The sequence below is a fragment of the Octopus bimaculoides genome, chromosome 11 (assembly GCF_046866305.1).
Source record: "Octopus bimaculoides isolate indiv1 chromosome 11, ASM4686630v1, whole genome shotgun sequence".
Taxonomy (NCBI): domain Eukaryota; kingdom Metazoa; phylum Mollusca; class Cephalopoda; order Octopoda; family Octopodidae; genus Octopus; species Octopus bimaculoides.
Genome location: NC_142938.1, coordinates 76847280 through 76861839, shown reverse-complemented (window position 1 = coordinate 76861839; position 14560 = coordinate 76847280). Strand labels below are relative to the sequence as shown.

General features: G+C 35.7%; 1 protein-coding gene across 18 annotated transcripts in view; it reads right to left on the bottom strand.

Annotated features, from left to right (window-relative positions):
* LOC106873685 (SRSF protein kinase 1) overlaps positions 1 to 14560 on the bottom strand; it is a 269109-nt gene that overhangs the window by 90194 nt on the left and 164355 nt on the right. For 3 of the 18 annotated variants that reach the window (XM_089360402.1, XM_014921157.3, XM_089360405.1), the window contains exon 1: positions 8091 to 8253. The exons of 14 other annotated variants lie outside the window; for them this stretch is intronic. In XM_089360402.1, the coding sequence (XP_089216528.1) occupies positions 8091 to 8116 (26 nt within the window). In that variant the 5' untranslated portion in view covers positions 8117 to 8253. Of the gene's footprint in view, positions 1 to 7339; positions 7967 to 8090; positions 8254 to 14560 lie in introns of those variants that run through there. One more of the 18 variants, XM_089360408.1, reaches the window with a different exon arrangement.

Sequence of the window (14560 nt, the reverse complement as noted above, 5' to 3'; positions counted from 1 at the left end):
ATAGGAAGAATATCCAGTCACAAAATCCTGCCTTGAATATGTTTCTGCCCCATCCCTCATGCAAACATGGATAAACATTGTTAAACATACAAACTACAGACTACTAAATACTACAATAAAAAAACAAAAAAAACAACCTACTTTGAAAATATTTGCTAAAAATAACACTAAAGACAATAATGGACGCTAGCACATGAGTACATCAGCCTGTTGGATAAGAATGCTATTATTATCTTCAGTTTAGAAATAATGGTTCCTTGTTGGAATTCAGTCTGATATACAATGTATACACATCCAGATAACAATCAGAGATCAAACTGATTGAAGCTACATCGATGTAAATATAGAAAAGTCTTTTAACTCCATCTTGGTAGAATGAAGTAAAAAATTAAAAACAGTTACCATCATAACAATAAAATATCTTAGATATTTAGATAACTAATTTGCAAAAAGTGAAAACAATTTGAAACAATAGCTTAGAATTGGGAAAACTAGAAACCGGAAAACATCCAAAAATCTAATGTTTAATATTTAAGAAAGAAAAAAATATCAAAACAAAAGAATTACAACTAAATATATTGAATAAAACATAACACTTCTGAAGACGTGAGAGAGAGAAAATGACTCAAGTCAGAATCTTGGCATATCATAGAATCTTATGAATTACATCATCAATTAACGTCTGTTTTCCATGCTGGCATGGGTTGGACAGTTTGACAGGAGCTGGTGAGTCAGAAGACTGTGCTAAGTTCTGTCTACTTTGGCATGGTTTCTACAGCTGGATGCCCTTAACTATAGGAAAAGTTTAATATCTGTTTATTCATATAGAATGGGTTAGACGGGGGGGGGGGGGGTATTAGAGGCAGGATTTTTATAAGCAGATGCTCTTCCTGTTGCCAACCATTACCTGTTTTTAAGTAAAGGGTTTTTTCAAATTTATTCCAGAGGAATATGAAATGGCAGAGACACCAGATACACTGACAGGAAACGTTAACATGCATCACTGACTGCAGCCCAGCTACAATGGCCTCACCAATTATGGTCTACCTCCTCCAGAGCTGAGCTTCTTTCTCTTTCTGTCTACTAAATTCCCAAACAAGGCACTGGTCAGTCCAAAAGCTTTAGAAGACATCTGTGCATGGCACTTCATAGTGGGACTGAGCCCAAAGCCACATGGTCAAGGGGCAAACTTCTTAACTACAAACCCATCCCAACAGTTTGAAAATATAAACAGATAAGTCATAATTGGACAGTTGGCATCCAAAAAGTATGAAGGTTACTAAACTATTGGGTGATCATATGGAATATTTCAAAACATGAATAAACCCCAATTATACATTCCACCCTACATAAAAAAAAAAAGCCTTAGTTCAGTTCCATCCGTTCTTCCTTGCTGTATAATTGTTCAGAATTAAATTCACAAGAGAAATAAATTCAAAATATGGTCTGCAGAAATATTCAAATATTTTATCATTAATGCTAGGAATCTAAAACGTTATCCAGGCTTTTTTCAGCTAATCATTTTATTATAATTCCCAAACGCTTGAAGAACAAATTCACAAAGAAAATTTTAAAATAAAAAGAAAAAACTTTAAAAAAAAAAACGGTTTTAACTATGTATAAAAGTAAGCCATTTTGGATAATACTTTTCCTACAATTTGGAACAGAAAAACAAAATGGCAAGAATAAATTGATCAGTACTTTTATATTTGGCAGTCCTGATTTATAGATTTCTCATAAAATAATCCACAAGTAGAGTGGAGGAGAGAAGATATTTATAACTTAATATCGCTGCCTCTCAATTCAAATCTATATCGCTCCCAAGGTTTGGAATGAACCATTAACGCAAAACCAAACGCATACACTGTTGCAACACCATCAAAGAGAAATCGTCCCAGGCAGTGGAAATAAAGAATGATAACACATGAGATTGCTTTCTACATTTCAAACCTATCTCAACACAATGTAATGTCTGAAAGCAAATATATTTGATCTCCATGCATAACAGATGAAACATTCTTTCCTCTTTATTTGTATATAACGTTAGAAACGAGAAGATGGAAGATGGTAATAGCATCAATTGTATAATGCTTAAAAGAAGAAATCAAAAGACCCCTTTTTATCGATAAAAAAAAAAGTTACTGTCGAAAAAAGAAATTCAATGTAGAAGAACTGGTTTATTAAACACCGTCATCATCATCATCACCATTTTATGGCTGCATTTTTTCCATGCTGGCATGAGTTGGACAAGACTTTTTGGGAGTAATCTTTTATAACCGGAATGTCCTTCCTGATGCCAATGCTTTCTTGTTGACTACTAAATTCATTTATTCCACTGGATTTTTTGAAGGTCAAACTGCCAAGTAGGTGGGGGGGGGGGGGCATACTGCTTACGTGAGCATACACAAACGTCACAACAGACCAAATGGTATTAATACAAAAACACAGGAACTGACACACACAAATATACATATACGAGCATGGGGCTGTGTGGTAACGAGTTAGCTTCCCAACCAAATGGTTCCTAGGGCAAATGTCTTCTACTGTAACCCTGGGCTGATCAAAGCCTCGCAATTAGATTTGATAGACAGAAACTGCAAGAAGCCTGTCGTGTATGTGTTTATTTGTGTCTCCTTGATTTGACATCATGTGATAGTTGTGAAATGGTTCTTCACTGTCAGACAAGCAGCATCGGTCATTTCCTGCAAGGACATGTCTGGTGGTGGGGAAATATTACCTTACTTGGGAGAACAGGTGACGGTTGGCAACAAAAAGAACATTTAGCTGCAGAAAATCTGCCTTGCATAAACTTTGTCCAACCCATGCAAGCATGGAAAAGTGGATGTTAAAATGATGATACAACAGGGTTCTGTACAGTTTCTGTCAAAATGCAATAGTCAACCCAAAGCTGTAGTAGAAGACACCCAAAGTACCATGTGGTTAAAAAGTGAACTTCTTTGTTAACCATGCAGCCATTACTTTTAAAGGTTAAAACTCCCCACCCACTCCCCAGTTGAAGCTATGGCACCCTGGAGTGTCGCTGTCAGCGATTTAAAAGGTGCTGCAAAATTGCCAGCTTTCTGACGCTAACTCATTATAGGTTTGCAATATTGATATTTAGAATATTGAAAACAAGAGCCAAACCACGTCAGCTACCACAAATAACCTCCAACTATTTCATTAAAAGTTCTATATAAAGAGATCTGTAGAAGAAAGTTCAAAGTATTCTAAAGAGAAGAGAGAGAAAAAATGTCAGAGAAGGAACTAATAAGACATTTGACGGTTTACTAGAAGAAGGTGGCAGGGATGGCGTCGAAAATACTGGTATGGATTCCTCATTTTATGGAAAAATCATATAATGAGTTCCATACCAAAATAAGTTCAGGAACTGCTGCCCTTAAGCCTCTAGTTTGGTTCTTTGCCTTCTTTGCAATCACAGCCATTATCAATATATTGATTAATATCAATTACATGATGGTATTAGCCCTTTCTTTACCACACTTCTGAAAATCATTGCCTTGGCATCACGTAATTTTGAAAATATTGAGAAATTTGGTAAAATTAGCAGACATCATTAAGCCGGTGTTTAAAATATAACAAAATTGAATGATTTTAATTTAGATCACTTAAAATGAGAAGACTGCATGACAAAATTACAGAACTAGGAACAGTCTCAGGCAAGTGGACCTCAAAAGGGTTAAAGAAACAAAAAAAAAAAACAGAATAAAAGCTTTAGCAAGTAATCTATGCTATACAGGACGAATATAGACAATAAAACCTTAAATGTGGTCTTGTAGTTCCCACTCCATATTCATCCCTGTGGGTCACATCTACAGTAGAAGGTTCAAAGGAATATGGCTTGTTGCATGCATTGCACAAGGTAAGCAAGGTTGGTTAACCAAGCGTGGAAGACAGCGATTTTCAAGCTAAGTAAAACCCATCTTCCACACATCCAGGCTTGTCCTTTTGCAGGTGCCGGTGCCACCTAAAAAGCACCCAGCACACACTGTTAAGTGGTTGGTGTTAGGAAGGGCATCCAGTCATTGAAACCATGCCACAACAGATAGGTGGAGTCTGGACAGCTCCCTGCGGCCCAGCTCCATGTCAAATCGTTCAACCCATAAGAAGAGATATTAAACGATGATGATGTGTCAACCAGCCTGAAAATGCCATTTAGCTCTATGATGCTAACTTAAATTAAACTGTCCACCAAAATATAGGTCAGTTTATGTTCTAGGCATCAAACAAGTTATTTTACTACATTTTTCATTATTTTAAGAATTAATTGAAGCAAAAGCTTTTTTTTTTTCAACAGAAATATGATAACAAAAAGGGGTTAAACTAACTTTAAAAAAGCTAAGGAATAAACTTAACCCTCTTGGAACTAGAAAATCAGTATTGAAGAAGGATAGCCTTAAGTAGTGATCCTCAAAATAGGTTCCAAGGAACTTCAGGGTATGGTGGAAAACAAATTCGGGGAGGGGGAGTCACCATTTTCAAAACGATAGGTTATGAAATTATGTATCTTTTATGAATAAATTCTATTTAAAACAAATTTTATTTCATTTAATGTCCTGTCAAAATTGGCTGTAAAATACAGGAATGGGTTCTGGGAACCCTTTCTGCCCTAAAGCATCAATTAGTTCCTTACATTCACACACACACAAATTGTGTGTGTGTGTGTGTGTGTGTGTGTGTGTGTGTGTGTATGTGTAATGGGCTTAATACAGTTTCCATCAATCATATTCACAAAGCAGTGGTCAGCTTGGGGCAATAGTAGAAGACACTTGCCCCAAAGCAGTGGGGCTGAACCCGAAGCCATTTGGTTGTTAAGCAAACTACTTAACCACACGGCCATCCCTGCACTTAGTCTCACAGTTAAATTAGGCTTTTAACATCTTGAAAGTAACATGGTTTGTTTCCTACTTCATTCAATAAATATGAAATGAAGCCAGTTGAATTGACATCAGTGTCTCACAGGTACTTGTTATATCCTAATAAAACAGACATGCTCCACATTACACAGAAATTGCATTCCTGAAAATCCTACCGTTATGTGGAATTCTGTAATGCAAAACCTATTTTTCATGTTATGTAACACGGGAGAAAAATAAGTTTCGCATTACAGAATGCGACACCAAAATTTTCAGGAACACAACACTTCCATAGTACGAAAGAAGCTTATAATAATAATAATATATTAATATTATTTAATTGTAATATTGTTAATTAATTTATCAGTAGATCAGAGAATCAATCCGCGTACAATTCATCAGATCGTAGAGGGACGAAAGACAAAGTCAAACAATGACATTGGTTTGACTGTAAGAGCATAGCGGAGAACTGGAACTAAATGAGGCACTTAAAGATCAACACTTATTTTTGCTAACATTAACCACAAATAATGCGGGGCTCATAAAGTTTGGAAAGGAAGGGGGGGGGGGGGAGTAATTGATTTTATTGAATTCAATAATTGACTAGAGGGAGGAACAGAAAAACAGATTTCAATCATAAAAAGATATAACTAAATACCATAAGCCATAAGTGGCGGTGGGATGGCACAGGGGTGAGAAGAACCTACTAATTTAATTCTATAATTTGTAACATGGGCCCATTTATAAATACAATTATTAAAGTGGAATGGCAGGCATATAAGGGGATGTACAGACAGGGTTTATATAAAACTGAAGGGTGGGATATACAAATATATATCCAGTCATTAAAGAATTGGTAAATCAACATAAATTACACAAAGACATATATAAATATATAAATAAAAAATATATAAATAAAAAACAAAAAATAAGTGTGACCCCCCCTACACACGCACATATCACGAGAGAAGCAGCAATTTCAGTTTTGATCAGGGCAATCAAGACCCTGAAGACCTTCCACTACAAGGTTCAAGTGCCAGAATGCCCATAGGTAACTCAGATAGGAGAAAGGGCCTACACTTTGCTGTTCACGGGCCAAAAGAAATCTATACAGACTTTCTGTACAGATACATTCAGATAAGAAATGTCAACCTGCAACATTCATAGAATTTCTAAAACCAACAGTGCATGCAGTGGAACCAGTAACTAACAAGGAAGCAGACCTGGGCTGAAGAAATGTTTTACCAACTTATCTTAACAGACGATTCACAACGATTATACACACACAGCTATAAATTCTACCTCCCCATCTAAATCAAGAATGGCAAGCAAACAGTAAAAATATCAAGAATATATTCATCATTTCAAAAAAACTGACAAAAATTTTAAAATTCTGCTGTGAAAATTAAGGAGAGAGAGAGAGAGGAAAAAGAAAACAAATTCCTGCAAATTAATCTAAGTAACAATTTGTAGCCTATATTTTTAGTAAATCAATCTTTGGAAACTCAGAACAACGCTTGTCCTCTCACACATACACCACACCGCCTCCAAATTAACTCCAATTCAATGTGGCAGTGTTAGTGTTTGTCTGTAGATGTGGGAGAGGAAAACGGAAGCAAAAATAGATACCAATCCAGTTTGGCTCATCGTCATTCCTTTTAAAAATAACTTCCATGGAAAACAACGAACAAGAGTTCCAATCAATCTTGCCCGCCTTTTAATGAGAAGATAGATTGTTCTTGCATTGAGTTTGGAGAGAGAAAGAGAGAGAGAGTGTGTATGTGCTTATATCTATGTATAATATGCATGTGTGTAAAGTAAAGACGAGGTTATGAAGAACTAGAAATAACGATGGATTTAGGAATTTTTACAGTTCCAAACAAACTGCAAGGAACTCATGGAAATACAAATTAAATGAATAAATAAAAATCTTGAAAGATAAAACTAGAATTAAGCTGTTTCAATAAGTGTACAAGAATTCTTTCTGCATACATGTGTGTGTGTGTGTGTGTGCGTGCGTTTATATATACACATGTATATAAATGTTTATATGTATATACATATATGTATGCATGTATATACACACGTGTATATGTGTGTGTGTATATATATATATATATATATATATATATATATGTATACACACAGACACAAACAATTGTATATATAAACATGGAAATGTATGTGTGCACATGTGTATTTACATATAAGAGAGTTTATGTGAAACAAAGAGATCATTATTATTATTATTATTATTATTATTTTAACCCAAAAGATATGTTTGAAAATACAAGAAATGCTGACAAGAAAGGATGCAAATAACATATACATACAGAGCAAAGCTTCACATAATTAAAATCAATACTAAGAAACACATACATTTCTTGGACGGATGGGCGGCTGACTCTTAGAAATGAAGAATGTTTGCAAGGCCAAGTCTAAAACGTTTCCACAAGGAAATTTACCATGACAAGTGATTCCTTTCGTAGGCACAAAGCAGTTTTCTTGTGAAAGGTGTATATTCTTTCGACTTGGCTCCAGTATGTATTATTATTAGTTCTTGTTTTATCAGTCTCTGGGGATGAACAGTAAAGTCATCCTCCGTGGAATTTCAAGTCAGGAACTAAGAAGGTACCAAACAAGCTACTGTATATACATCCTAGACTCGTTTTGTCTGTGTGTGTGTGTGTGTACCAACTTTACAATTTCTTTGCAACGACAAATATTGAAATAAAAAAAAATAAAAAGTTCAGATAAAATTCTGTGAATCTTGATTTTTTTTTTTAAATACTTGAAAGAAAACTGTAAAGAATTTACAGAAAGATTTGTAAATTGGTTAAATTTGAATGAACCAAAGTAATTTATGAGAAAACACAGAAAACGAAATTAAATCTCTCCAAAATTGAAAGAATAAAAGAATACCACAAACTTTTTGCAAAATTTGGAAGTATTTTCATTAAAGTGATGAAGGGGGAAAAAGAAGAATTAAAAAAAAAAGAGAAATATTCCAACATCAAAGGATATTCAGCTGGACCTTGATAATGAAACAAAATATACAACACATACAGGAAGGCACACATCAAGGGGGGTGCGAGACAGAGAAAGAAGGAGAGAGAGAGAGAGAGAGAGAGAGAAAGAGAGAGAGAGAAAGAGAGAGAGAGAAAGAGAGAGAGAGAGTGAGGGATATGAAATGAAGGTAAGGTGGGGGGTGCATACCTGTTTCTGAAACTTTCTGGCTGCATGGGTATTTTTTGTCATGTGAGTATTTTCCCTATTCGCACATGGTAAATTGAGGGGTAGGCAACAGCACATGACTGGCAAAATAATTGTTACGGAAAGCAGAAAGCACGAAGGCTGAAGTGAAAAACTGACTTAAACTAAAGAAAGCTGTTGTTGTATCAGCAGCAGTAGCAGCGGCAGCAGCAGCAACGACGACGACGGCAACGGTAGCATTAAATATGAGCTAATGCACACTGAGAAGGAAGAGAAAGAGAGAGAAGGGGGGAAGCAGGGAGAGAGAGACAACCACGATTCTTTACCATGGCGTTCCACAAGAAAACTTGGAATCTAGCCAAAAGTATACAGAGAGTGTATCTATAATAAAATGGGAGGAGCAGGGGGGGGGGAGGGTACAGAAATGAAGAAAAAAAAGGATAGGATAGGGATAAAGTTTGCTAGAGTCTCTATCTACAGGAGTGAAAAGAAATGAGTTACGTTGCCAAATCTTACGTATCAAAATTTTGAGATTAAAATGCTAAAATTAACCCCGCAAAATTACAGCCGCTGCAGCTTTTTGTGAGGAAATTTAAATAAAAGTTGAACGTAACTTGAAACAGCACAAGTTTAAAAGGCGGAACCATTTATTGTTATTATTATTATTATTATAAAGGAAAATGAATATAGATTGACAACAAAAGAAGACAGAGTAGTAAAATAAACACGTAAGAGAGAAGAGCTGAAGTTGAACAAGAAAGAATAGAGAGAACAAGGAATCAATCACTGCAAACAAATGTCTTTGAATGTGAGAGAAATTCTAAATAAACTTCTCGTTAGACAGAACCACTAAAACAACAATAAAAAACAAACAAATACACTACAAATGCTGAAGAATAAAAGAGATAGAAACTATTCGCCACAACAAGGGGGTTTTCTTTTCTCTTCTGTTTTTTTTTCTTTCTTTTTTTTTTATTTGCTTTTCATTTTTTTTTTTATCCACTCTATTGATCATATTCGAACTGGTAAATAATCAATAGATAATTGCAGAAAACCTCATCATGTTGTGGCTGGCAGAACAGCACTAAAACTGTTCTTTTATATACATATATAAACACACAAGTATATACATATATATAAACATACGTATGTGTGTGTTTGTATGTGTGTGTGTGTGTGTGTGTGTGTGTGTGTGTGTGTGTGTGTGTATAAACATATATATAAACATATGTATATATATATACACACACACACACATGTATATATATATATATATATATATATATATATATATATGGGAGATTATACAAAAAATAACAACAGACGAGGACAGGTGGTGTAAATAACAAAAGTATATATTAGTATGACGCATACACACATGGATGCATACAAAAATAATTTTATATATATATACACACAGACACCACACTGCTTTTGTTAAACACCCTTTCATATAAACTTGTTAAAGTCAAAGACTGCAATATTACAACCGCCGCCACCGGCGTCACTCCGAAAGAAACATTTTTCTTGGAACTTTTTATATTAACAGAAAAATCTTCCAATAATTAACGAATCAAATCCACACCCACCCTCAAAACATCATCATCATCATCATCACTACTACCAATGCAGAACAGACAGACTGTGAAATAAATTTGAAAACCCATTCTTATGTCAATTATTGAAACAGAAAGTAAAACTACAAAGAGAAGAAGAGAAAGAGACAGACGCTACCTAAAAGTATTATTACAGACTATTCATTACATTTCAGAACGAAAATGGCCAATTCCACCCCCGCCCCCATCAACACAGAAGCAAATAAAATAAATATATAAAAACAGATAAAGTCAACACGAAACTACTAGTGTTGTGTGCTCCAATTTCAGTAACATTAGACACAATACACACACTCCCTCAAATGTTTTCAGTGTCTTATCCAAGTATTTTACATATGACGTGTTTCTTCTTTCTTGAATTTATTTTTATATATATATATATATATATATATATATATATATATATATATATATATATATATACATACATACATACATACACACACACACACACACACACACACACACACACACACATAGGTGCAAGTATAGCTGCGTGGTAAGAAGCTTGCTTCCCAACCTCATGGTTCAGGGTTCAGACCCACTGTTGTGACACCTTAGACAAGTGTCTTCTACTACAGCCTCAGGCTGACCAACGCTGTGAACAGAATTGGTAGACAGAAACTGAAAGAAGCCCATTGTGTGTGTGTGTGTGTGCCCACCTTCATCACTTGACAGCCGGTGTTCGTGTGTTTACATCTCAGTAACTTAGTGGTTTGGCAAAAGAGACCAATAGAATAAATACCAGACATCAAAAGAAAAAAAAAGGTACTGGGGTCAATTCATCCAACTAAAAATTCAAGGTGGTGCCCCAGCATGGCCACATCAAATGACTGAAACAAGTTAAAAGATATGTATTTAGAATATTTTTATTACCAAAATCATTTCTAGGCGCAGGCATGGCTGTGAGGTGCAGCCATGCGGTTACAGGTTCAGTCCCGCTGCATGGCACTTTGGGCAAGGATCTTCTACAACAGCCTGGGGCCAACAATGCCTTGAAACTGAATCTAGTAGACAGAAGCAGTATGGAAGCCTGTCGTTACATATTTGTGTGCGTCTATGTGTTTGCCCCCCACCACCACCACCACTTGACAACCAGTGTTGGTTTGTCTACATCCTCGTAACTTAGCAGTTCAGTAAAAGAGAACGATAGAATAAGTACCCAACTAGAAAGTTACTAAGGGGGTCGATTAGTTCAACTGACCCCATGAAGGCAGTGTCCCAATGACTCAAACAAGTGAAAGATAAAATAAAAGATATGAATTTTTTTAAATAATTCTAAGACAAACAGAGACAAAAAAAATGGTTGTGTGGTTTAACCCTTTCATTACCATCTTTCTGGTGAAATACATTCCCTTTTTTTTTTTTTCAATTAATTTTGAAAATAAAAAAATATATATTAAAAGAACCCTAACATTATTCAACTGGGGTTTGAATCATAAATTAACACGAAATTTTTATGGAAATTTTAAATTAGATTACTTTAAAATGGGAAATTTGTATCATAGGACCAAGGACAGTTTCAGGCAGGTTGGTGTCTAAAGGGTTAAGGAGTTGGCTCTGCAGCCATGTGATCTTGAGTTCAGTCCCGTTATGCAAATGTCTTTGACTACAGCCTCATGTTGACCAATGCCTGAAAGTGAATTTGATGGAAAGAAACTGTGAGATCAATTGTGTGTGTCAGGCCTGTGCCATTCGACAACTGGTGTTGGTTTGTTTTGTGTCTTTTTAACTTAGCAGCTTGACAAAAATGGTCCAACAAAGTAGCGGGCTTTAAAATAAGTAAATAAGTACTGGGGGGAGAGGGGTGACTGGAACCCCCAGAATGGTTGAAGCAAATAAAGGAATAAACATTCTTTCAAGGGCACAGGCATGGCTGTGTGGTAAGAGGTTTGCTCCCCAACCACACGGTTCCGGGTTCAGTCCCACTGTGTGGAACCTGGGGCAAGTGTCTTCTACTGTAGCGCCCAGTCAGCCAAAGCCTAGTGAGTGGATTTGATAGGCGGAAACTGAAAGAAGCTTATACGTGTGTATGCTTGTATCCCCTGCAATCACTTGACAACTGCTGTTGGTTTGTTTATATCCTTGTAATTTAGTGGTTTGGCAAAAATTTTAAAAAGTACCAGATTTTTTTTAAAAAATGCACTGGGAGTCAATTTATTCAACTAAACCCTTCAAGTCAGTGCCCCAGCATGGTCGCAGTCTAATGACTGAAGCAAGTAAACGATAGAAGATACAGAATGCTGGAGAAACCATTCTTTGTGGCCACACACACAAACCATGATTGAAAAGTGTGACTTCAGAAACAAAAATAGATAGATAAATGAAGGGACAAAGCAACAACCTACAATTAACATTCTGAAGACACTGCCAATTTAATACAAATTGGCTGCTCTGAACATCTTAATCAAACGAACAAAGCGTTCTGTAATTAATTCAGATCTCTCAAAGAATTCCACTTTATTTTTTAATTGAACTTTCCAAAACCAAATTCACAAGAAATTGTGTAAAAATAATTATCACTAATACTGCTAATTCTAATTAATTCCAATTACCAACAATTGCATTATTGCTCAAGTTAATGATTCAATATTTATCACCAAGAAGAACAGACTATTTTTGGCCAAAAGAACTGACTATAATAGCATTATCCTGTTGCAAAGAACAGAAAAATTTCCGAGTTTTTAAGCTCAAAAAGAAAACATTTTACATAGGAGCTTAAATTAGCTAACATCCTACAAATTCAAAAATAAAATTTTTTTTTGTTCAATTTCACATGATTTGCTATGCTAGCAAAGGTTACATGAATCTATTATTGGGGCAACAGTTTTGCAGCCAGATGCCCTTTCTGTCTCAAGAAAAAGGCCTTTTTTCCCATGCAACCTTGAAAGCACAGAACCAGTAAATGATTTGCTTGTCAGAGGAAATGACAACAATGATACCAACCATAGTCCAGAGAAGCACAAATGTAAACTAAATAAACACATAGATATCATCACCGTTTAACGTCCGCCTTCCATTCATTCCATAGAGTGGGACTGAACCCAAAACCACATGGTTATGAAATGAACTTAACCAATAGGTGCAGGAGTGGCTGTGTGGTAAGTAGCTTGCTTACCAACCACATGGTTCTGAGTTCAGTCCTACTGTGTGGCACCTTGGGCAAGTGTCTTCTACTATAGCCTCGGGCCGACAAAGCTTTGTGAGTGGATTTGGTAGACGGAAACTGAAAGAAGCCGAAGCCTATCGTATGTATATGTGTATGTTTGTGTGTCAGTTCTTGTACCCCCACCACCACCACCATCGCTTGACAACTGATGTTGGTGTATTTACATCCCCGTGACTTAGCAGTTCGGCAAAAGTGACCAGCAGAAAAAGTACTGGGCTTACAAAGAATAAGTCCAGGGGGTTGATTTATTCGACCAAAAGCAGTGCCCCAGCATGGCAACAGTCAAATAACCTAAACAAACAAAAGTATACATCCATATTCTACACCGAGATGCTTGTACAATTTATGGCCAGTTAAATGTAACATTCTACACAACCCACAGTTATAGAATTACTGCAATCATCCCTGGTGTATTACTGTTACATTTAATGACCTCTTCTCAATTTCAGTGATAACTATTCAGTCATTAACAAGAGACACACCATACCAGTTAAGAGATATTATGGACAAATTACTCCAGTCTCCAAGATTGGTCAGGCTAACTAAATGCAACTCCCATCACAACTTCCTGATATCATTTCTTCAAGAATTATTCACCTTCACCTAATTACCACTATTTACTGTTTTTGTGAGAAACTCTTGTTTATATATTTATGTCATTACATATAATGTAGAGAACCGGTAGTATAGAAGTTTTGGGTTTATCCCAAGCCATATCAATCTCAAATACTCTGTTTTATGTTTAAACCAGCCATATCCAGCCTCTCACACCTACCTTGCAATCTCTTTTTTTTTTTTTTTATCACATTATTGTAAATTCAAATCTATAAAATAATACACTATTTACATTTGATGGACATTTGTCATCTTGTTTGTTCTTAACAATGTTTCGGCTGGTATATCCTCCAGCCTTCATCAGGTGTCTTGGGGAAATTTGGAACATGGGTTCTCATTCCTAAGGCATTTTTCGGTGTTGTTGTTGTTGCCAACAACAACAACAACAACAACAGCAACAGCAACAGCAACAGCAACAACAACAACAACGAATGAGGACTTAGGAATGAGAACCCAGGTTCAAAATTTCCCCAAGACACCTGATGAAGGCTGGAGGGCATATCAGCCGAAACGTTGTGTTAACAACAAGATGAGGACAAATATCTGTCAAATGTAAATAATGTACATAATTCCTCATCTCTTAAATATAGAACTGTATAAGATAATACATGTTTAATTCAAAACAATGTAAATATAAGCATTGCTTTTGACAGAGTTATCTAAATGCTATAAAGGGTTGCTTTCAATTCAAACATTTTAAACGAGGTTTAAATCAGTAATCCCTAAACCCCTAAACTAATTCTATCCTTTCACTAAATCAATCCACAGGATTTACAAAATCGCAACTGGAATCAAGTCCTTTGGAAATTCACTGATTTAATAACCTCCATCAATTTCTTCGGATATCCGTGATGAATTCTGTTCGACTTCTATCCATTTCTATTCTCCAGACTGAATTCCTTTGAGATGCCATCACAACCAATATCCTAAATGATAATAATAGCTGCCAATTTGAGCAACAGACTCTGCTTTAATATTTCTCATCACAACTTACCTATAATCCATAAACAAATGGCTTATAACCATGAGTAGATATTTAATACAGCTTGGAATTATTACTTAATTAAATCACT